General features: G+C 53.8%; 11 protein-coding genes across 12 annotated transcripts in view; 6 read left to right on the top strand and 5 right to left on the bottom strand.

Annotated features, from left to right (window-relative positions):
* PPTG_09034 (hypothetical protein) overlaps nucleotides 1–1,530 on the bottom strand; it is a gene marked incomplete at both ends in the record, with an annotated part of 1,694 nt that extends 164 nt beyond the window's left edge. The window contains 2 exons of the mRNA XM_008903881.1: nucleotides 3–957; nucleotides 1,032–1,530. Of these exons, the coding sequence (XP_008902129.1) occupies nucleotides 3–957; nucleotides 1,032–1,530 (1,454 nt within the window). The remainder of the gene's footprint in view (nucleotides 1–2; nucleotides 958–1,031) is intronic.
* Nucleotides 1,531–1,651: 121 nt separating this feature from the next.
* PPTG_09033 (hypothetical protein) lies at nucleotides 1,652–3,500 on the top strand. Its single transcript, XM_008903880.1, has one exon. It carries the CDS (start codon nucleotides 1,680–1,682, stop codon nucleotides 3,132–3,134), a length of 1,455 nt encoding a protein of 484 aa, XP_008902128.1. The 5' UTR covers nucleotides 1,652–1,679; the 3' UTR covers nucleotides 3,135–3,500.
* On the bottom strand, nucleotides 3,028–6,128 carry PPTG_09032. 2 transcript variants are annotated; one of them, XM_008903878.1, is made up of 4 exons: nucleotides 5,323–6,128; nucleotides 4,518–5,255; nucleotides 4,004–4,447; nucleotides 3,028–3,901 (listed from the first exon to the last, which is right to left on the bottom strand). In XM_008903878.1, exons 1-4 carry the CDS (start codon nucleotides 6,070–6,072, stop codon nucleotides 3,407–3,409), a joined length of 2,427 nt encoding a protein of 808 aa, XP_008902126.1. In that variant the 5' UTR covers nucleotides 6,073–6,128; the 3' UTR covers nucleotides 3,028–3,406. The 2 variants fall into 2 exon arrangements, with proteins under 2 accessions (XP_008902126.1, XP_008902127.1); XM_008903879.1 differs by having other exon boundaries at nucleotides 3,028–4,447.
* Nucleotides 6,129–6,508: 380 nt separating this feature from the next.
* Nucleotides 6,509–7,395, top strand: PPTG_09031 (hypothetical protein; the record flags this gene model as incomplete). The annotated part of the gene is made up of 2 exons (XM_008903877.1): nucleotides 6,509–6,862; nucleotides 6,967–7,395. The coding sequence occupies 2 exons, from the start codon at nucleotides 6,509–6,511 to the stop codon at nucleotides 7,393–7,395; spliced, it is 783 nt and encodes a 260-aa protein (XP_008902125.1).
* Nucleotides 7,396–7,517: 122 nt separating this feature from the next.
* Nucleotides 7,518–11,279, bottom strand: PPTG_09029 (hypothetical protein). Its single transcript, XM_008903875.1, has one exon. It carries the CDS (start codon nucleotides 11,211–11,213, stop codon nucleotides 10,479–10,481), a length of 735 nt encoding a protein of 244 aa, XP_008902123.1. The 5' UTR covers nucleotides 11,214–11,279; the 3' UTR covers nucleotides 7,518–10,478.
* PPTG_09030 (hypothetical protein) lies at nucleotides 7,635–10,439 on the top strand. The gene has a single exon (XM_008903876.1). The coding sequence runs from the start codon at nucleotides 7,671–7,673 to the stop codon at nucleotides 10,350–10,352; it is 2,682 nt and encodes an 893-aa protein (XP_008902124.1). The 5' UTR covers nucleotides 7,635–7,670; the 3' UTR covers nucleotides 10,353–10,439.
* A 10-nt stretch (nucleotides 11,280–11,289) lies between the features above and the next one.
* On the bottom strand, nucleotides 11,290–11,989 carry PPTG_22449 (hypothetical protein). The gene has a single exon (XM_008904297.1). It carries the CDS (start codon nucleotides 11,852–11,854, stop codon nucleotides 11,510–11,512), a length of 345 nt encoding a protein of 114 aa, XP_008902545.1. The 5' UTR covers nucleotides 11,855–11,989; the 3' UTR covers nucleotides 11,290–11,509.
* Nucleotides 11,990–12,901: 912 nt separating this feature from the next.
* PPTG_09028 (hypothetical protein) lies at nucleotides 12,902–15,599 on the top strand. The gene has a single exon (XM_008903874.1). It carries the CDS (start codon nucleotides 12,964–12,966, stop codon nucleotides 15,487–15,489), a length of 2,526 nt encoding a protein of 841 aa, XP_008902122.1. The 5' UTR covers nucleotides 12,902–12,963; the 3' UTR covers nucleotides 15,490–15,599.
* A 32-nt stretch (nucleotides 15,600–15,631) lies between these two features.
* Nucleotides 15,632–16,520, top strand: PPTG_09027 (hypothetical protein). Its single transcript, XM_008903873.1, has 3 exons — nucleotides 15,632–15,911; nucleotides 15,970–16,117; nucleotides 16,192–16,520. Exons 1-3 carry the CDS (start codon nucleotides 15,652–15,654, stop codon nucleotides 16,462–16,464), a joined length of 681 nt encoding a protein of 226 aa, XP_008902121.1. The 5' UTR covers nucleotides 15,632–15,651; the 3' UTR covers nucleotides 16,465–16,520.
* Nucleotides 16,521–17,566: 1,046 nt separating this feature from the next.
* PPTG_09026 (hypothetical protein) lies at nucleotides 17,567–18,822 on the top strand. Its single transcript, XM_008903872.1, has 2 exons — nucleotides 17,567–18,384; nucleotides 18,457–18,822. Exons 1-2 carry the CDS (start codon nucleotides 17,691–17,693, stop codon nucleotides 18,675–18,677), a joined length of 915 nt encoding a protein of 304 aa, XP_008902120.1. The 5' UTR covers nucleotides 17,567–17,690; the 3' UTR covers nucleotides 18,678–18,822.
* On the bottom strand, nucleotides 18,649–20,409 carry PPTG_09025 (hypothetical protein). Its single transcript, XM_008903871.1, has 2 exons — nucleotides 20,265–20,409; nucleotides 18,649–20,193 (listed from the first exon to the last, which is right to left on the bottom strand). Exons 1-2 carry the CDS (start codon nucleotides 20,304–20,306, stop codon nucleotides 18,838–18,840), a joined length of 1,398 nt encoding a protein of 465 aa, XP_008902119.1. The 5' UTR covers nucleotides 20,307–20,409; the 3' UTR covers nucleotides 18,649–18,837.
* Nucleotides 20,410–20,413: the final 4 nt, after the last annotated feature.

Genomic DNA, 20,413 nt, shown 5'->3' with positions numbered 1-20,413 from the left:
CTAGACAAGAATCCACAGCTGGCCCGCTACTTTGTTGCATGTACTGGTCCAATGCGCTCCGTAGATCCGACTTGTACTGTGTCAGTAGCCGCACCAAGCCATCGGAAAATTCCTCTCGTGATCTTTCAGCCAGTTCTGCAGCCATGGCTTCGAGGTTCTGCGGGAGAACATGCTCAAGGACCTTAGTGCAGATGTCTGTTGACAGCTTGGTGTTGCGCTCTAAACTCTCCACAAAATCACTCTTCATCTGTGCTTCCCAACTAACTAAATTGTCCATGAACAAAGTCTTTCGTAGCCTCTCTGGGAGCTTTGAACGCACTTCACGAAGATGCGCCATAGCTGCCTGAACACCACGAACATGAGCGACAAACAGAGCTCGCTCGCTGAGAGTCTTTTCACCATCCTTATCCTTCGTCACCGCTTGCATCTCCTTCGTATAACTCTGTCTGGCGACTTCAATTGCCTCTGTGACCTCCTGCTCCAAGAGTGTGTATGACGCCTTCTGCATCGTTGGAAGCTGCCCGGTATTGATTGCATCCACGTACGCGTCCAGCACGGCTACAAATTGTTCTGAGCGCAACTCGTGGCCCATCAATTGCTTCGCCGGTAGCTTTTGGGCTTTATCTGACAAATAGTCCGCGTATAACTCGTCAACAGCCTCGACAAACTGCGTGCGCAGCTCACTGCGTGGCGTCTCGGGAGGCACAACTTCCGTCCCATTGCCCTCCACTGCACGACTCAGCGCCACGCAATCTCTCACTGGAAAGTACGACTCCAGGTACATACGCAACATGTTTCTCTTGGTTGCGGCGTCTCCGTAGCCTCCTTCGGGGGCCAAACCCTGCTCGAAATACTGCGTGGGTGTCAACTTCTGTCCCTGTGCATCTTTGAGCCACTTGATCTTGAAATTCCTGGCCAACCAGATGAATTTGGGCGCATGTTCATGAAATTCACTAGCTGTAGTCACAAGAACATCAATATAGTCAGCTGTTAGCGTCTCCATAAGGTGATTTCGCTGTGGATCTCCTCACCCACAGCCTCTTCGTCCTGCATAGCTTTGATTCTTAGCACTTGGGCCACCTTCTCGACCCACTGCAGCCTTTCTACAGCCTCCGCGTTGATTTCTCCATTTACGTTGTACAGTAGGGCGGACGAGAGCAGCAAGAGCAACGCCAGCTTCTGGTTCTCGGTTTGTTGTCCGTTCTCAGTCTCTAGCGCAGCTCCAGCAGCCAGAACGATGCGAGTTTTGTCTCCGGTCTTTGTATTTTCGTCTTGAGGCAGCCACAGCCACAGCAACACGTTCTTTTCGTTCTCGGGCGTAGCAGAAAAGTCCACCTCTTGGGGCTGTAGCAACGTGTGGAGAAGCAGCCGTTTACCACTCGCTGGAGGGCCGAATACGCCCATAATACTCATTTTTGAGGCATGAATCGAAAGCAGAGCATCTCGCGCATCCGGTGAGACCTGCAGTGTCGCGCCATCGCCGCTATAAGTCGAGAAAACCAGCGGCAAAGCTCGCCATTGTCCCGCCATAGAGCTTTTTCTACTTGCCTTTTCCAAAAGCTGATTTTGATTGGCTAAATGGGTACCTGAAATAGGGAACAATACACAAAACGAGCTGAGTTGTCCATTTTCATTTCCTACCCATTTTTGCCGATCCATTACCCATTTTGCCACGTACGATGGTAGAGCTTTCTTGGTGGCAGGCGCCGTACTTCACGGAGCCCGGATGGAGGCCCAGCGCCAGCCCCGTGCCCTATTTCCTAGGCGCTCTGGTCTTTATGACCGTTGTCTATCTGTTTGAGACGTATCTGGACATCCGTCAGCACCGTAAGTTGCATGACAAGCGGTTCCCGAAGCCATTGGCGGAGGCGATCGAGGGTCTCGGCAGCTACCGCATGAAGAAGGACGAGAAGGAATCAGAAGATGATAAGAAAGAGGAATCGGAAACGCAGGAGGAGGAGGAGACGACGCTGCTGGCTGCGATCCAAGCCAAATTCGACAAAAGTCGCGCCTACGGACTGGACAAGAGCACGTTCGGCTTTGTGCACGGCGTCTACAACCAGTTGGAGGCCTCAGCTTTCTTGCTGCTGGGCTATCTGCCCTTCATGTGGACCATGAGCGGCAAGGCACTGCTGTCTTTGGGCCTGGACGCCGACAATGAGATCTACCGAGCGCTAATGCTACTGACACTCACGACCATCCGGGACACGCTCGTGGGCATCCCCTTCGGACTTTACTCGACATTTGTGGTAGAAGCTCGTCACGGCTTTAATAAGCAGACACTGGGACTGTTCTTCATGGACAAGATCAAGAGCTTCGGGCTGTTTATTGTCATCGGATTCCCCGTCACAGCTGCGTTGATCTACGTCATCCGATGGGGAGGGGAGTACTTCTACATGTACGTCTGGGCGTTCCTCTTTGTCTTCTCCGTCGTCATGATGACGCTCTATCCAGTGCTCATCATGCCGCTGTTCAACAAGTTCACGCCACTAGAAGAGGGCGAGCTCCGTACGCGCATCGAAGCGCTGGCTGCGAGCCTCAACTTCCCGCTGACCAAGCTCTTCGTCACGGACGGCTCCAAGCGCTCCAGTCACAGCAATGCCTATTTCTTCGGACTGTTTAAGAGCAAGCGCATTGTATTGTTCGATACGCTATTGGAGCAGGCGACGCACGACGAGATCGTTGCTATACTGGGCCACGAACTTGGACACTGGAAGCTCTGGCACACTGCGCAGGGCTTTGTGATCCAGCAAGTGTACATCTTGGCTTCCTTCTACGTGTTCGGACTCTGCATGAATGATGCTGAGCTGTTCGCAAGCTTCGGATTCGCAGGAGACTCGTCCAAGCCTGTGATCATCGGCTTCCTACTCTTTTCGCAGACCATGTGGGCTCCAGTGGAGCACGTACTGTCCTTCTTGATCACATTGAACACTCGTAAAAACGAGTTCCAAGCAGATGCGTTTGCGGTGGACCTTGGCCATGACGTCGCGCTCAAATCCGGACTCACTAAGCTTGCGATCGAGAACCTGTCCAACATGAACCCGGACGTGCTGTACAGTGCCTACCACTACAGCCACCCGCCCCTCGTTGAGCGCCTGAACGCCATCACGGCACGTGCCAAGAAGTCGCAGTAAGGAGCGAACAACAACCTGTGAGCTTTGTAACTTGGAACATGATTCTTGCAGCTCTGTTTTCAACTACCTGCACACTCCGGATATGTTGTACTGGAAGGTTAACATACGCACTAATGTATTTTACGTCCAACTACTGTAAACAACACTACACAGCGCCGTGGACTCTCCTGACAAGCAGTTTTTGTCTGCGTATACCGAGGAACAACAGAAGAGGAAGGCCGAAGTCTAAGCACACGCATCCGCACGCTTCATGCGTGTTTGGTTTGTGCTTGTTAGTAAGGACTCCTTGCGAGCACGACGTAGCGCATCCGAGTCTGGCTGGGGTTGTAGATGATATACTCGCTGTGATGCAGTCCCGTTCGCTCCTCCGGCTGAACTGGTTTCCCTACGGGCCAAATGGCTCCGTGAACATCCGCAACTTCTCCCGCTGAGTCTGGGCGACACGACCCAACGCCCTTACAGCTGTGGTAGTAGGCTCCCTTAGCACGCCCACCAGCTCCTGTGTGTACAAACTGCTTGGCATTGTCATCCGAATTGAGCATCTCCTTGCTCTCACCTAACGCCACTTCACTCAACGCGAACACACACTGATTGTGGCCGTTCGTAGGTCTGCAGTGGCAATACGCCTGCGCTTTCGTCACCTTATCCGTGAAGTACAATCCTTTACCAAACGTCCGTCCATTCGACGCGACCTCGGGTGGTGCGATGCGCAGCCCTTCCGACAAGATGCCCAGCCAGTTTGCCAAGTGGCTGCCATGCCAGAGAATCTATGGCAACGGAGCAAACCGCGCAGAAGCGGTTAGCGTCCACAGGCTTGATAAAACATAGAAAAAAAAAACAACACAGTACAAAACAACTCAACGCCTTACCCGTCGGTTGGTAAATGTGCGGAAAGGCTCAAAGCGTGTCTCCTGCTCGGGCTTCTCAACACGAAAGACCGACAGCAACTGCAATCGGTCTTGCTTCCGCCCGCAGCAATTAGAGTTGCGGATATACGTCTGAATTAGCGCAAAATCGGGATCCGAGCTCTTCACAGGTTGGAGCTCGCACTCTAACAAATCGTAACACTCATCCAAGTAGTTTCTCGACGCACACCGCCGTGCCACAGGCTCGTGAGCCATTCCACGGACACTAGCTCCAACTTCAGCCATCAGCTGGACCTTCTTGCCTAGTTTTACCATCGTATCAATGACTTCCAGACGCGAGTGATGCGGAATCAGTGAGTAGAAGTGGCTGCTAAGGTTCGATAGCCGCGCTCGGGACGTCTGTCGAGTGCGTAGCGCTTCATAAATCTCCTCCAGCGTCTCGTATCCCTGTCAATAATGCAGCATTCACATTAGCATAATCTGTATCACACAAGTTACCACTTCAACTTCAACATACCCGTTTAATGGTCGTCTTGGACAGACGCCCGAGCGGCAGCTTCATGATAGCATCCCCCAATAGCTCGTCAGTGACTGTATAAGCATACGACAGCTCTGTGTGGTCAGCAACGAGCGTCAAAAAGTCCTGCACCTCGGTAGGCAATCGCGATGGCGGCGCAGTGGCACATGCACACGTGGAAGTCTCGGTAGAAGCACCGGCAGTGTCTCCATCTGAACCTGCATACAGCCAGTCGAACTGGTTGCTCAATGATCGCCGTACGCTCGTGCTGGACGTTGCAGTTGTCGAAGTTGAAGTCGCAGTGGAGTACGTCGTCCACATGCCAGCTCGACGTCGCTTACGAGTGCTAGATGTAGCCATCGGGAGTGGCGGAGACGTCGTCGGCACCAGATCAAAGTCTCGGAAACTGTCTGCATTGTCCATTTCTCCTTGGTTGTCCGCCAATGCCGACGTCAGCGACTCGGAATAAGGCGTTCCAGTTGAATAGTCCAGCTCAATCCACGTGTAGCTGCCTTCTTGGTACCGCAGTGCGTGACGCTCCTCCCATTCGCAGTTGGTATTGGACGCGAACAAGGTGCAGAACTCGAGTGTGACCTTCTCAGCGCTCGGGAATGGGCCTGTGAGTGTAGTTTTGCCTGCACATCCGACACGTCCAGCTCTGGTCCAGAGGTAGAACTGCTTGTCGAACTCGAGTGCCTGCAACGCGATGAACTCGCTGTGATTGTTGTGGACACGCGCCTGTAGTGTACAGACACAATACGTAAGTCTCTTGTTCAACTTTCTAAGCTAGAAATCAGCCTCGTACTCGAGTGAGCATGGCGTCGTAGAAGCTCCCTGCGTGTTGTAACACAGTGGCTCGACGTTGATAGGACTCGGGCAGATACGGGTCGGGTTTGATGAGCAGCAGCTTTTCGTCGTCGTCCTCTGTCTCGGTGTCGCTGATGAGGTTGCAGCAGTTGGTCCTACTGCAATCATTCTCGTCTTCATCTGTGTCGTCGTCAGGCAACTGGAGCTTGACAGCTTTGGCGCTGCGTCGCGACGTGACGCGCTTCTTGAGTGGAGGCGACAGCACAGGCAGCTGCGTCACGCTGAGCTGCGAGCGCGTGCTGGCAGCTACGCCCGAGCGTGATGTATGCACGCGCGGCAAGTTGAAGCGGCGTGAGCGACTGGGCGTCGCCGGAGAAGGGTACGGGAAGGGCGAGGAGCTCATCGCGGCGGCGGCAGGCGACGCCTTTTTGGTGGAAGCCGTGGACGCGCGACGCTTCTTGGCCATCGTGGCGATCCGTCGCTTGTGTCTGCGGCTCCGGCGGCTGGAACTGAACTGGGGCTGCGGCTTCCTCCCTTCTTCGGCTCTGGCGGGTCTGTCTGTGCTCGGTTTCTTGGGTCGGGTCGGTGTCATTTTAGCTTGAAGTTTGTATGCACTGATTCGTACACGATGCCTGTGATACTGGTTACCGGTTTTGCCGTGTTCTCGGTGCCGTGAAGCGACGGAAAGCGAGAAAAAGATGGGCCCACGGTCGTTGCAGCAGGTGTCATTGCCAGCATATTCGCGCATTAGGTTTCTCTAGTCATGCATGGCGTTGCTAGAGCTAATTGCCATAGCATATCGCTCTTCAGTGGTCAATCACTTTGACAAGCATAATTGGTTTTTGAGCGGCCGCGCCGTGCTGGATCGATTTCGGTTCGATCCGACGGCGGAAATAATTTTGGCGCTACACCGAGTTAGTGTAACAAGACTGCAGCTGGAAGAGTGAATACTAGTGCGGCATTGAGTGGAAAACATGTCGAGTCGATAAATTCAAGTACCAGACGGCAACTTGCCTTTCAACGTTGTGATCACCTCCGTGAGGATGGTTGTCATCAAGTTGAAGGCAAGCTCAGATCTGATAACGGTCCCTACTTTCACACACCGTTATTGGTCAAAACTGAGTTTTTGAATTACGTCACAGTATCGAGGGATCATAGCGACCATTGTAACAACATTTAACGACATGGCGGCGGTGGGCGCCGTTGTGGACGCCGTCTTCGGCTCGTACGACGTCAAGAACGCCAAGCAATGGCGTGACGAGGACCTGCTACACCGCGAGCAGGAAAAGCAGTGGCGCGAGGACTCTATACAGCGCGAATATGAATGGCGGCGCGCCGATCTGGAGCGAGAGCGACGGGTGGTAAAGCTCGAGAACGAGAAGCGCATTATCGACGCGCGGCATCGACAGCTCGTGACCGTCTCGCAGATGTCAGCGCTGCTCGCAGGCTTTACAATGTCTACGATCGTGGAGGTGCAGATAGCGGACGCCACAAGCCAGCCAGTTATGATCCTGTACGGCGCCGTGTGCTGCTTAGAGGTGAGGAACCAGGACGAGCGGAATGTGGCGAGGCAGTTTGCTTTTCTGAAATTGCCACAGTACATAGACTGATGCAGCTGTTGTTGTCACTGTTGGTGCTGCAGTTTATATGCATGTTGATGTGCATGCTGACGTGCATGGCGCTGCTGCTGGCACTCACGCGGTTCGTGACGCATACGCTAGAGGGCGAGGTACACGCGCTATCATCGTTAGAACTGGACGTGGTTTCACCTTTCTACGGCTGGTGGCTCAGCAAATGCGAACGCGAATGGATCATGGCTTACCGTCTCTTCCGAAGTGGGCTGTCATTATTCCTCACGCAGGTGGCACTACTAGGCTGGGCAGTCTTTGGCGAATGGGTAGCAGCCGCATCCTGTATGACGGCGCTCTGTGTGCTCGCGCTCGCGTACTTGGAGCTGCGCGTTGCCAGTCGATGGAGATATCTCTGGAGGTTTCCGGAGTCACACGCACCCGGATCACCCACAGCTACAGCAAGGAGGTCAACAGTCGAAGCGCCGCCATTAACTCCATAGACAAAGCACCATACATTGTCAAGCTGTTCATTGTTTTCGCTCGAGCAATCAATGAGTCCCGTCTCTCCCCATTCTGGAGCTTTTTCTTGTGGCTCCACGTATTTGCGCATACATGCCAAGCAGCAGTTATGCATTCTCACAGGTATATTTCTATGCATTTTTGTTTACCATCCATATAAACTATGAAGAATACACAACGTCAGTCAATCCTGCTTCAGCCGCCGCGCCCAATCATTACGCGAAAAGCTCCAAGGAGCAGAGGACAAGTGGTGACGATGGCAGACAAGTTCGTGGTGCACAAATTCGGCGGCACGTCCGTGGGCAGCGCCGACTGCTTCGCCAAGGTGGCGGACATCGTGTCGGGTAATGAGGCCCCGCGCATGGCTGTGGTGGTGTCGGCCATCGGTGGCAAACCCAAGGTCACGGACCTGCTTATCTCGCTGCTCGAACTGGCCAAGCAGCGCCGCACGGCCGAATGCGACGAAATCCTGGCCACGCTCCGTAAGAAACACCACGACGTGGTGAGCACACTTCTTCCTGCTGAGGTGGGTGAGCCCATCGAAAAGGCCATCGAGCGCGACCTTCAGTCCGTCTCGGAGCTGCTGCGCTCCATCTCCATCATGCAGGCGTACAACGAGAACGTGGTGGAGTTCATCTCAGGTCACGGTGAGATCTGGTCGGCCAAGATCCTCACAGCTGTACTAAGCCAGAAGATGCAGGACGACGGCAAAAAACACCGTTTCCAGTTCGTGGATGCCCGCGACTTCCTGACAGTCGAGCCGGACAACGAGCACGGTCCGGTGGTGCAGTACGATCTGTCAGAACAGAAGCTTAATGCGATCCTGAAGAACGGAGAGGGCGATGAGCTCACGCACGTGGTCATCACTGGTTTTATCTGCAGCACCGTCGAGGGCGTCATGACCACACTCAAGCGTGACGGTAGCGACTTCACAGCCTCGATCTGTGGTCGTGTGCTACACGCCAGCAGCGTCACGATTTGGACGGATGTGAGCGGTGTATTAAGCGCTGACCCACGACGTGTGCCAGAGTCTCAGATTCTGCCCGAGATCTCGTACCAGGAGGCCATGGAGCTTGCGTACTTCGGTGCCAAGGTCATCCACCCGAAGACTATGGCGCCTGCCATCGTGGAGGACATTCCTATCTACATCCGAAATACATTTGAGCCTGAACACCCGGGCACGAAGATCTCAGACCGCAAGAAGGTGGAGCTCAAGCGCACCATGTCGAACGGAACTCCCACAGCTCGCAACATTGTGAGCGGATTCTCCACTGTAGATGACTTGGCACTGTTTAACATTGAAGGCAGTGGCATGGTCGGTGTGCACGGCACGTCTTCACGGCTATTCAGCGCGCTGGACCGCGTCAAGGTGAACGTTGTGCTCATTGCGCAGGCCAGTTCGGAGCACTCGATCTGCTTCGCTGTGCCCATGGACTGCGCCGAAGTCGCCAAGGAGGTGATTAACGAGACTTTCTTCAAGGAGATCCACGTCGGACACATCGACAAGACCGAGTACATTGCGCCTATCAGTATCATTGCTGCTGTAGGTGATCAGATGAACCAGACTCCCGGTGTCTGCGCCCGTTTCTTCGGTGCTCTAGGCCGTGCAAAGATCAACGTGTTGGCTATCTCACAGGGATCCTCGGAGCGTAATATCTCGGCTGTGGTACACTACAAGGACTCGGCCGCTGCGCTGCGTGCTGTACACTCGTCGTTCTTCCTGTCGGACCAGACCCTTTCCATCGGTCTAATGGGTCTCGAGTTCGATGAAGACGAGACCAACAGCATCGGTGTGGCTCTACTGAAGCAGTACCATCAGCAACGCGAGTACCTGAAGCAGCGCTTCAACGTGGACATCCGTGTGCGTGCTATCGGCACACACATCACCTCGCAGATGCTGCTGGACGTCGACGGTGACATCACCGAAGAAGCCTTGGCAGCCCGGCAGGACGAATTCGTGCCGTTCGACCGGAACAAGTTCCTAGATCACGTCTGCGCAGACCATTTGCCACACTGGCTCATCGTTGACGTTTCCAACAGCTCACATCACGTCAAGGACTTGTACCCGCAGTGGCTGGCGCGCAAGGTGCACGTCATGACGTCGAACATTAACGTGTCGTCGGCCTCGACGGAGCAGCACAACGCCATGCAGGAGATGGCGATTCAGAACGAACTAACGTACGATCCGGAGGCAACGCTGGCTATTGGTGTGCCCATTTTCAACACCATCCAAAACTTCATCCAGACAGGCGACGATATCCAGCGGGTGGAATACTCGGGAAGCCGCTTCTTGCACGCTGTTTTCGACGCTGTGTTCGCACTACCGGAGCCGGCGGAGGCTGATCTTGGAGCTATTATGAAGGACCTTATGGATCAGTACAAGAACGAGTTCAGCGTGCGTGATATCGTGGACGACGTCATGGGCGTACGTAGTGCCAAGAAGGCCATTATGATCGCTCGCGAGATGGGCTACGACATCGAGATGAAGGACGCCAACATTGAGAGTCCCTGGGATCCCAGCGCCACGGTTGCTGGCAGTCAGGACGAGGTCGGAGCCTGGAGCTACGATTATCTATTGGAGCACCTCGTGAAGGCCAGCGAGCCGTTGAAGCAGCAGATCGCCAAGACTGTAGCAGACCCGAAACAGGCACTGCAGCTGCGTCAAATGTCATACATCGACGCTGCCACGGGCAAGATCTCGGTGCGGGTGGAGGCTCTGCCGCCGACCCACTCCTTCGCATCGCTCAAGTGCCGTCAGGGTGGCTTTGCCTTCTACACGCTGCGGCATTCGCTACACCCCGTGGTGGTCACGGGTCCCATCGCAGACTGCTCGATCACGGCGGGATCTCTTTTTGGTAGCACACTGTTCCTGGCGAGAAATTGCGGTGCACGCGCCCACAACTGCGACCACAGATGCCAGATCAACAACAAGAAGTAAGCGAGAGCCTCGAACTCTTGTGCACGTGAGCGTTAGTACATAGAGAACCCATAAACGACGTCAACAAGTGCCATGTTCATCAAACTGGGTCTTCTTTGTTTCCTCGATAAATATTTGGATCAGCGGCTACGGCAACGGGACACTCATGCGTCTGCTGCTTGATGGTTTGACGAGATATCTCCACCGACTGGCGATCCGCAGGTTGTAGTACAGCAGACCGCACACGCAGAGTACTGAGACCACAACGGACGCGACTGTGGATCTGACGAACACGATCCAGCTGACCAAGCCGACGGCCACCAAGAAGAAGGACGCGCCTGTCCTGAACAATTGATACGCGAGTAGCCACTCCTGCTCGCACTTGATCGTCCACCAGTCGGTAAATGGCGAGACCGTGTCCAGCTCCCGATCCGAGAGTTGCCGCACCTCCCCATCCAGCGTGTGGGTCACGAATCTCGTGAGCGCCAATAGCAGCAACGTGCATGTCAAAGTGCACAGCAGCATACACAGGAACTCGAGCACGCCAACAGTTCCGTAAATGATGAGCAATGGCTGGCTTGTGTCGCTCTGCAGCGACTTGATCTCCTGGATGAACATGATGGAGAAGAAGGCCATCATGGCCGACAGCTGCGATACAGTCTGCAGTTGCTGGTGACGCGCGTCGATCAGCCGCTTCTCCGACTCAAGTTTGGCCACGCGCCGCTCGCGTTCCAGATCGGCACGCCGCCACTCGGTCTCACGACGGATGGCGTCCTCGCGCCACTGTTTCTGCTGCTCACGGTACAACAGGTCCTCATCGCGCCACTGCTTGGTGTTCTTGACGTCGTACGAGCCGAAGACAGCGTCCACGACCGCCGACATTGCGGCGGCCGACTATTGTTGAAAGTGTCTACTAGAAACTACCAAATATCATGACATAATGACAACATAACTTTTAAGCCGATTTATTTTAATGAAAATAAATATCATTTAGCTTTCAAATAGCCGGTTTTATCATCGGTAAAAACTTTTAAGACGATTTAACTGCCAAAATACGGTTTTAACAAGCTGTAATTTGCCTCGACGACTTTCACTGCTCGTGTGTACTGACACCCGATGCATCACTCTACGACAACGAGAGCGGCCACGAAGTGCTACATGTAATGCGGACGACGGCGTTACTTCATGGGAGCTGTTCGTTGGTTCAGTTTGCGACCAGTCGATCGCTGCTTCAGCTTTGACGGTGAAGTTAATTGAGTCAAGTGAGATTCATCACTAGTAGAACCAATGGAAACGAAGACAAAACGAGTTGTCCAGCTTGGCATCGGTGGCTGCACGGTGCAGTCGGCGAAACAGTTCGTTCTGGATATGATGTTTGAAGTCGCATAGCTCCGTTTCAGTCGTGCCAGGCGCATCCCTGAGTTGCGATCCGAGGCGAGGCGAAAAAAATCAACCTGCACTTGCTCAGCGAATGCATGGCACGCGGCTAGCAGCGCCGAAAGAATCGAAGCGTCTGAACCCATTTGCTTCACCAAGAAGTACTACTTCTGAAGTAGTGGCCGGTATCAAGTGCGTTCTGCAGCGGGATCACTTGATATCGCACTGCAACTGAACCCAGTCACGTTCGTAATACTTGAACGACTTGAATCTCGTCGGATACTTCACTGAAGAAGGCGAACGCAATGCCCACCGAAGCCAAAAGCTGTGGTCGAAAGGAGGTCGAGCATCATTCGAGCCTGGGACAAGCTCTAGAATCTCACATCTAACTTTTTGCTGTTTGCTCTCCTGCTATCCGCTCAGCTTTGCCCTGCATCAACGTTTGTGCAGCAACTGAACAAACATGCTCCCTGCGATCTCGGGCTTTGGTTTGCGCCACGTCACAACGATGACAACAACAATCTCATCAACAACGAATTCGACGCTGGATACAACCGTTTCGGCACTGGACTGTACTACATACATTTTGTAGCAGTAAATGCGTCCGCTGATCAGTCCCAGCGTCCCGGATATATGAGCGCACGGTGCTGCTCTATGGTGTGATTTTGTTATGATAAAGGCTCTGGAGCGGTAAAACTCAGCAAAGATGTAAGGATCCCGTACGGAGGAAGTGCGGGCAACGTGAACATTTGTCTACCGTCCGTGGCCTGCCTCAACGCAGCAGCTTGTTGCCAAATCCCCGAATCTCGATGCTCGGCGCTGAACGTTAAATGACTTTTGCGCCACGTGTTTCCGCAGCGACAGCTCGCTGGTAGGATAAGTGACTGGAGGAGAATGCAGTGTCGAATGCAACGAGTGTTAGAGCGAATGAAGCCGTAGAATTATTCTCGGTTGCTAGCAACTGGTTGTCATCTTGCTGTTCTTGTCCGGACTCCTGAGGTTACTTCGAGTTGCCTCGAGTTGCGCCTCGTCTGCTCGACGTTTTGGCAGTTTGACGTATCCATAGCACACATAGTGAAATCAAGTCATCTGACGAGGCGTCGCTTAGGGCTCGGTTGAAGTAGGAGTGAAGGTCTTTGCAACAGTTACACATGCATAACCGCGATGGTTCACCAACAAACTTGCCTCAGTACCGAATCTGCGCTCTAGGCCACAGGTGACTTTTACCAATCGCCGCTCTTGGCAATAGATAGATATGGCGCGTGGCAGGGTCTCGCGCGCGGTGGCGCGACTGCTGCGGCCTTTTCAACGCAGCAACAGCAAAGCGGCAACCGACGACACATCCTCGAAGCGGCAGCGCGGCTCCATTTCGTCTACAACCAACACGTCGTCTACATGCTCCACGTCCTCGTCGTCCTCACGCAGCAGCGGCGGCTTCCGCGGGGCTACTAACACGCGCGTCTTCCCGCTCAAGACCGATAGTGACGGGATTCCGCACACGGTTCTCATGCCTCCCGCCTTCTTCCGGCAACTGCGAGCGCTTGTGGAGCAGACGAATGCGCTAACCACTGGCGAATACCGCGCGAGTCACAAAGGACCAGAGCCGTCGCTCAACAGCTCTAGAACCACCCTCCGCTGGAGAGGAGACTTCAGCACCAAGACGCTTGATAAGCTCGTCATTATCCTCACGGAGGACGACACGGACGGCTTTGCTAGTTCCATCGGACGGCGCTCAGCCAAGCCGGTGCCTCTGGAAACAGCCGCTAAGGCCATGCTACAGCTGTGGAAATGCTGCATGCAGATCCTAGACGTGCTTGCTGATGGCGCAGCTCCCGAGCCATCCTTAAGACATACGATGGCCCACTCAAGGGACGTTGCCATCGCGGCTGCGAACGAGAAGAAGCTTCAACTGGAGCAGGCGGCATTGACTCTGCTAGCATTGGTGATCAGACGACAGGAGTTCGACGCTCTGTTGGTGGCGGTTGGCCACGGAGGCTGCAAGAACCACAAGCCCACAGAAGAAGCGCGACACGGTATGTCCCGACTGTCTAAACGGCTATCTCGCCAATCGCGACGGTCACGCGTCTCCACCAATGCAAAGAGTGGAAACCGGTCGTCGTCAAACTTGTCTGGTCAACCGAAAAAGAGTAAGCGCGGCCAAGACCGCAATGTACGACTCTGTGACTCTGTGCACCACTTCTTGGAGTTGCACCAGTCGACACTACAATATGCCTTTGAGACGGTGCACGGTCCCATCGATTCCAGTGGCAGCCACACGGAATTCAACCCGTTCGATCAGCACCAAGAGCTCTTATCTGCTCTCGTGGCCACAAGCTACATGCGCGTCCCACGGCTTCGTAGCCACATTCTCGACAGCTTGAGTAACCTGGTGCCATCAACTGCTTTCAGCAGCACACATTCGATGTCGTTCTCGTTTGTGAATTCCCGTGGACGCGGCAGATCTCTATACGATGACAAGCTGCGACTCACGCCATACAACTGGCATTTGAGTATGTACCCGCAATGCCAGAACCTGCTGGCGACAATGAACCGTGAAGAACGCTGGGCTCCTTCTTCGCAAATACTCAACCAGCTAATGGTTGACACTGACGGCTGCATGTTGGTACTCGCACAGATCTTCGAGCAGCTCACAGGCCGGCAAGTTCTGGGACGCACCAATTGGAAATGCATCCCCGGCGCCGAATTACTGAAGGACGCAACACTAGAAGTGACGAAGAATTTATTTGAAACGGAGCTCCAGCAACGCGAGCCCAAGTGGCAAGACACAGTTGACGAGAAAGTCGACAACGAAACTGCCTCTGCAACTGAGAAGCAACCCTTCCGCGACTCGTTTTCACTCATGGACGGAGCGCTGGAGGAAGTCAACACGCCTACTGCGTACTTTGCCGTTCAGGTGACAGCCATGATGCACGAGAACGTCGGATTCATCCACGAATACCTCATGGCGATTCTGCGATCCACCAACTACATGCTTCCACACCACGTCAGTCTGTGTCTGCAGTATCTGGAGAAGTTGATGTTGGAATTCCCGTCCTTCTTTGCCAATGAGCCAGCAGCTCAAGACTTCCTGGTTCTCTCCACTATGGAAACGTCGAACCCTCACAACCAGCCACAGCAGGAACAAGCGTGCGCTGACATCGAGACGCTACGCTACGTGTTCTCGTGCCTCTTGGACTCGGAGCATTTCGAGATTCTAAAGGCAACGGAGCTCTTCCTACTCAAGAACTTTATGGGCCTTTCAGTCTCGTTGCAGCTGCAGCTCACGGACTTGCTTGCGATGCACGTCAAGCGGCTCTTCCTGCACTGGAATCGCGACGTGCGGTACTGCTACTACCACATCTTGCTGTACTTGACGTATCCGGGCAACCGCCTAGTGCTGTGCGCCAAGTCGGACGAGGCTCTTATGGGCGCTGAGGCCTCGCGGCTGTTCGAGATCCCCGGACTCGTGCGTACAGGCAGCACTGTTAACTGGGATGCCTTCGACGTCCCGCTCCATCAGATCGTTGCTCGCTACACACAAATGACCAAGCGTAAGCAGCGAGGAAGACAAGCGCCTTCTTGGGTGGACGCTGTGCCCTGCGCCATAGTGCAGCGCTCTGTCACCGAGTACAAGACCCACGTGAAGACGTACTTTGCCTACGCGCAGCAGATTTCCATGCACCAGCGCGTACCGACCCCCGTGTTCTCCGTCAAGACCGGAGAGAACGATTCCGCCCCTGTCACGACGGACAGCGCTCTCGCGGCGGCATCATTAGCGTGAATATAGTCGATAGAACAAAATATAAACATGTGCATCGTGTCAGAACAATGCAATTATCAAGTTGAAAAGTCAACATGAAGTTTTGTTTCGGTGGTCGCACTGATTGACCAATAGAAAATGTCCATTTCTATCACTTTTGAATCAAAAGTTTAGACAGTTACGATGCGCTCGACGGCGACCATGTTCCTGCGTCGAAGTGGACGTGTGTTCTCGACTGCCTCGACCGGCCGTCGCGTGTTGTGCTCGCTGCAGGAGCTACGAAACCTGCAGGGCAAAGGCCTCAAGTTTCCGTTACACCCTCCAGAGCCGAAGGAAGCGACACCAAAGACCGACACGAAGCCTCGTCGTCGACGAGACCTGCTGACAACCGGATTCGTGTTTTACAACGAGAAGACGCAACAACCTCGAGCCTTTATCAACAGGTGTGTGCTTGTCCTTACTCTAGTGTTTTCATTGCTGTCTGACGCTCTGTTTGGACAGGTGTCCCCACGCGATGCTGGAGCTCGACTTTGACGACAGCGATTTCTTCTGCGAAGGCTTCATCCATTGTAAAGTCCACGCAGCGTTCTTTGATCCAGATACAGGAATTTGCCTTCAAGGCCCCATTTCATCACGGAAAGCTTTGAGAGTGTGTATAATTGGCATGAGATTACTGGTCTGAACCTTGAAGCTCTTACTTACCTACTGTTTTGGTGTTGACAGGGTCTGGATGAGCTTCGAATGGAAGTAGATGGAGAGGATGTTGTATTACTGGCTGAACAAGCCAAGGCGAGATTTACCTCCATGCCTGCTTACGACAGTCAGGAGCCGGAGGCCTATAAGCGCGAGAAGCAGCGAGAACTGGCGGAGGCACTTTCGAAGCGCTCGGATATGTCGGAGGTGGAGGAGATGCAACTGCGGTTGCACGAGAAGACGATGGCGCGGTTGGAGAAGTACGGGCAGATGAGTAAACCAGCGCGTAAACCGAAGAAATAGCACGAGCGAAGCCAAGCTTTCTAATAGTACACGAGCTAGCCCCGCTTACAAACTACTTTTTTGTCTTGGTTTGACAACGTATTTGCACCAGAGATCAAGCTTGTGCGGCTGAATGAACACTCAGATGCACTAAAGGGCGCTATCGACTACCGACTGTGTGTTGTACTGCGTGTTGAACAGTAAGCTCGTGCACTGTCTCCAGTAAGCAGACTATAACAGACTGACTACACGCATCTGAACACAGCATATTACTACGTAGTAGAATCTACTGTAGATGCGCCAAAGAAGGTGACACAAACGCACGTGTCTATCGGACGTTGAGTCGAGGCCCTTGACTCGACTTGGTTCAAGTGTTGCTTGGACTGAAGGAGTTGCGGCTCCAAGCAGAAACAACAGATCCAGCCAGACCACAGTTGCAATCGGCGCTGCGTTTCTCGACACCAACCCAAGCAGAATGAGCACAATCCAAGCAGCCCATGTATGGTATCTTCAGACGCGCCAAGCAGCACCAGTGCCGCGAGAGGCAAAAAGACACGTACAGCATTCGCTACGTTCGCACTGGATCTGCAATACTAGCTGCATGCCATGCAAATAACCGGAGTTGCAATGCTGCTACTGCGGTGGTGGGACCGAGAGAAGCGCAGATATGGTCCCATAAGTGGTTATCATATTGGTGAAGAGCTTGTTCATGCCCGGCGTATTGCGGTGGCTCGGTAACTAGTCGCGCGGGTTCCGCCTGTCCCGGCTTCACCTTGGTACGCAGCAAGTGACGGAATGAGCAATAGACGTCTGCAACGCTGCATAGTCTCCGCTGCAACCTAACCGACTTGCAAGTTCCCGATATATGTAGAGCTCGCGTTATTATCCTCAGTGAGCGACTCACTCAATCCGTTGGTGGCCCATGCTTTGCCTCATGCTTCAGTCTTGCGTGAATGATGTGCTTGCAATTCAGTCGAATTACTGGTTTTGTTCTAATACACCCGACTAATCGGTCGTCCAAGACACACTCCTGATCCCGTCTGAAAAAAGTTAAGGTAAAACTCATCAGCAAGACGGGAGCAGTAACGATGTTTCAAACTTCAACTTCAGTAAACGTCGTGTATTGGACGATACACGGCGCCGTCACGGCCAAACCTACAGATACCCTCGGGGACCACACACCCGGATCGTCATTCTCGCTCTTCCCTCGTCCTACAGAGATCTCCAGACCCGCATCTTCAGCAGCAATGGTAGCTATTGCTAACGATAAGAAGGCCACTACCGGTGGCGTTGTGGCAGCGCGTCTACTGGGCTCTACGTGCTCTGGTCTCTGCGAGCTTATGATCTTCCACCCCGTGGACACGATCGCTAAGCGTCTCATGACCAACAAGGAGCCTATGCACGGTATGGCTGGCCTCAACAAGGTCATCTTCCGCGACGCATACGAAAAGCCTGTGTTCGCGCGCTACCGCTCGCTGTTCCCCGGTCTGGGTTTCGCTGCTGGCTACAAGGTCTCGCAGCGTATCTACAAGTTCGGCGGTCAGCCCGTGGTCAAGGACTACATGAGTAAGAACCACGCTTCCTTCTTCGAGCACACGTTCGGCGAGCGTAATGCCAAGACCATGATGCACGCCACGGCCGGCAGCCTCATCGGCATTGGCGAAATCGCTCTCCTGCCGCTGGATGTGCTCAAGATCCGCGCACAGACCAACCCGGCCGCCATTGCCGGCAAGGGCGTGGCCCACATCTTCAAGACGGAGGGCTTCGCTCTGTACCGTGGCGCCGGCTGGACGGCTGCGCGTAACGCGCCCGGCTCGTTCGCTCTGTTCGGTGGTTCGGCCCTCGCCAAGGAGTATCTCTTCCAGCTCGAGGACTTCAACAGCGCCACCTTCTTCCAGAACTTCGTGGCGTCCATCTCTGGTGCCTCCGCCAGTATCATCGGTATGTTACCGGTATATTACTTTTCGTGACAGTTTCTGTATGTTTGCTGACGGTATTTTTGTGTTTTTGCAGTGGCGCAACCGCTTGATGTGATCAAGACACGCATCCAGTCGCGTCCGTTCGACTCGCCCGAGAGCGGCATGACGGTCGTGCGCAACCTGCTGAAGACTGAGGGCCCTGGCGCTCTGTTCAAGGGTCTGATCCCGAAGCTGTCAGTCGTTGGCCCCAAGCTCGTGTTCTCGTTCGCAGTGGCACAGCACTTGATCGCGTACTTCGAGAAGTCTTTCGCTTAAGTAGACTACGCAGCGATAGAAGCAGAGGAGAGACCGACGACTGATCTGTTGCTCGCGCTAGAGCGTTCGCAGTTAACTGTCACGCTGGTACCTTCATTTATAAATATGTTCTTTCAAGTTTTGCACGTTGTTTTCTATTAAAGCATACACTGGTGTTCAATTACTTCAATACAAGATTGAGCACGGTGCGCACGAGTACGAGAGTGACGCCACCAGCAGAGGCAACGATTGCGAGCAACGCGAATGCAAGTTTCCACTTCCAAAGCCGTCGTGGTTGTTGGGCAAACGCGTGTTGAGGGAAGTAGAGCTGCAGTATGGAAGCAAGTGACTCGTTCGTCGATACTGGAGTCCCGTCTGGATGCTCCAGACTCGTGGTTTCCAGCAAAAAAATGGCACGCAGTCCGTAGTGATCGGACAAATGCGTTATCGGCAACTGTCGATGAAGACTTTGTTGGGATTGATCACCGTAGTCGTTTTCAGTGAGCTCTGTCACGGAGCAATGGTCCACTGTTGTGCCCTCGTCCACTAAAGTCAATCGGAAACGTGGTGATACTACAGACTCCACACTTGCATTGTCATCATCGTCTCCATCGTTCGTACTGTCAGTACTAGTAGTGGCAGAGACTGATGTCTGGTCATTGACGCCTGGGAAGAAGAACATGTAGTCGATACACTTGCCATCCTTCTCCAAAGAGAGTGGGTCCGTCTTGTGGAAAAGTAGAGAGTGTCCGTCACCATTAGTGATCGGGTGGATCTCTTCGCCGAGCTTGGTAGTATCACAACGCTTCATAAGGTCGATGATGAGAGGGTCTGCTGTGTTGTCTGCATCGACAGTTTTTCCCGCTTCCCTCGCGAAGTTCAACCTCGCCTCACGCACCACACGCTCAAAGTCTGCCACAAGTTGCTGATACACTTTGCTCTCTCGACATCGAGTAGATATGGCCAACCCAGTCTGCGAGTCATGCACTAAATCATGTCGAGCGTCCAGGTTGAAGTCGCCTGTGATGAGGACAGGTACTCCAGGGTCGTCTCGGATCGTTCTGGCAATAAAGCGGTGCATCTCTTGAAGCTGAGCGAGACGAATACTGTAGTCCTTGTAGTTGTCACCTGCTTGCGTGTGTGTAGTGAACACGTGGAGTGAGTCCGAGAGATCCGGCGATAGCTGGATGCGAGCGTAGAGCACGCCCTTGGCACAGATCCCGTCGCTGCCGGAGCCTTGCGAGTACGCAAGCTGGTCGCGCTCAACGATCGGGTAGCGACTGAGAATCAGCAGTCCGCCATCAATAAGGCGGGAGTCCAGAAGTCGCGGCCATACCGAGCCGCAGTGGTAGCGAAAGCCCATGGCGTAGGCTTCGCGCACGAAGCGCCTCTGTCTTGGTCCGGCCTCGAACATCTCCTGGAGGATCACCACGTCGAATTTGGCCATTTTACGGAGAAGCAGTGCCACTCTCAAGTCTTTGTAGTCACCAGTTTTGAACCACTGACCGCTGTGAATGCCTTCAGGGCGGCAGAAGATCTGAAATAAATGTACCCATACACCTCGTGAGATCAGATTCGGCCACTTCAAAGAGCTCTACAGCCACGTACGTTCATGCTGAGCACAGCGAGACGCTCCTGTACTTTTGCCATGGCTCTTAAGTCGCTGGAATCGATGAGAACGAAGAGAAAATCGCAGTCTACAGCTTGACACACGTCGAGCTTCGAGGTCCAGGGGTCCGTGCTACTGGCGACGAATT

This window comes from Phytophthora parasitica (assembly GCF_000247585.1).
Source record: "Phytophthora parasitica INRA-310 unplaced genomic scaffold supercont2.17, whole genome shotgun sequence".
NCBI classification, from domain to species: Eukaryota; Oomycota; class Peronosporomycetes; order Peronosporales; family Peronosporaceae; genus Phytophthora; species Phytophthora nicotianae.
Note: the sequence above shows the minus strand (reverse complement) of the source record. Positions and strands in the feature narration are given on the sequence as shown.

Bases quoted from the DNA above. Each gene is read 5' to 3' on its own strand.
- PPTG_09033 (XM_008903880.1), top strand. From the start codon at position 1,680: ATGGTAGAGCTTTCTTGGTGGCAGGCGCCGTACTTCACGGAGCCCGGA.
- PPTG_09032 (XM_008903878.1), bottom strand. From the start codon at position 6,072: ATGCGCGAATATGCTGGCAATGACACCTGCTGCAACGACCGTGGGCCC. The intron at 5,256-5,322 runs GTACGAGGCTGA...TGTACACTACAG, and splicing joins ACGACGCCATGCTCACTCGA to GCGCGTGTCCACAACAATCA. The intron at 3,902-4,003 runs GTAAGGCGTTGA...CCGTTGCCATAG, and splicing joins GCACATTTACCAACCGACGG to ATTCTCTGGCATGGCAGCCA.
- PPTG_09030 (XM_008903876.1), top strand. From the start codon at position 7,671: ATGGCAGACAAGTTCGTGGTGCACAAATTCGGCGGCACGTCCGTGGGC.
- PPTG_09029 (XM_008903875.1), bottom strand. From the start codon at position 11,213: ATGTCGGCGGTCGTGGACGCTGTCTTCGGCTCGTACGACGTCAAGAAC.
- PPTG_22449 (XM_008904297.1), bottom strand. From the start codon at position 11,854: ATGGGTTCAGACGCTTCGATTCTTTCGGCGCTGCTAGCCGCGTGCCAT.
- PPTG_09028 (XM_008903874.1), top strand. From the start codon at position 12,964: ATGGCGCGTGGCAGGGTCTCGCGCGCGGTGGCGCGACTGCTGCGGCCT.
- PPTG_09027 (XM_008903873.1), top strand. From the start codon at position 15,652: ATGCGCTCGACGGCGACCATGTTCCTGCGTCGAAGTGGACGTGTGTTC. The intron at 15,912-15,969 runs GTGTGTGCTTGT...CTGTTTGGACAG, and splicing joins CCTCGAGCCTTTATCAACAG to GTGTCCCCACGCGATGCTGG. The intron at 16,118-16,191 runs GTGTGTATAATT...TGGTGTTGACAG, and splicing joins CATCACGGAAAGCTTTGAGA to GGTCTGGATGAGCTTCGAAT.
- PPTG_09026 (XM_008903872.1), top strand. From the start codon at position 17,691: ATGGTAGCTATTGCTAACGATAAGAAGGCCACTACCGGTGGCGTTGTG. The intron at 18,385-18,456 runs GTATGTTACCGG...GTGTTTTTGCAG, and splicing joins TGCCTCCGCCAGTATCATCG to TGGCGCAACCGCTTGATGTG.
- PPTG_09025 (XM_008903871.1), bottom strand. From the start codon at position 20,306: ATGGCAAAAGTACAGGAGCGTCTCGCTGTGCTCAGCATGAAC. The intron at 20,194-20,264 runs GTACGTGGCTGT...CATTTATTTCAG, and splicing joins TCGCTGTGCTCAGCATGAAC to ATCTTCTGCCGCCCTGAAGG.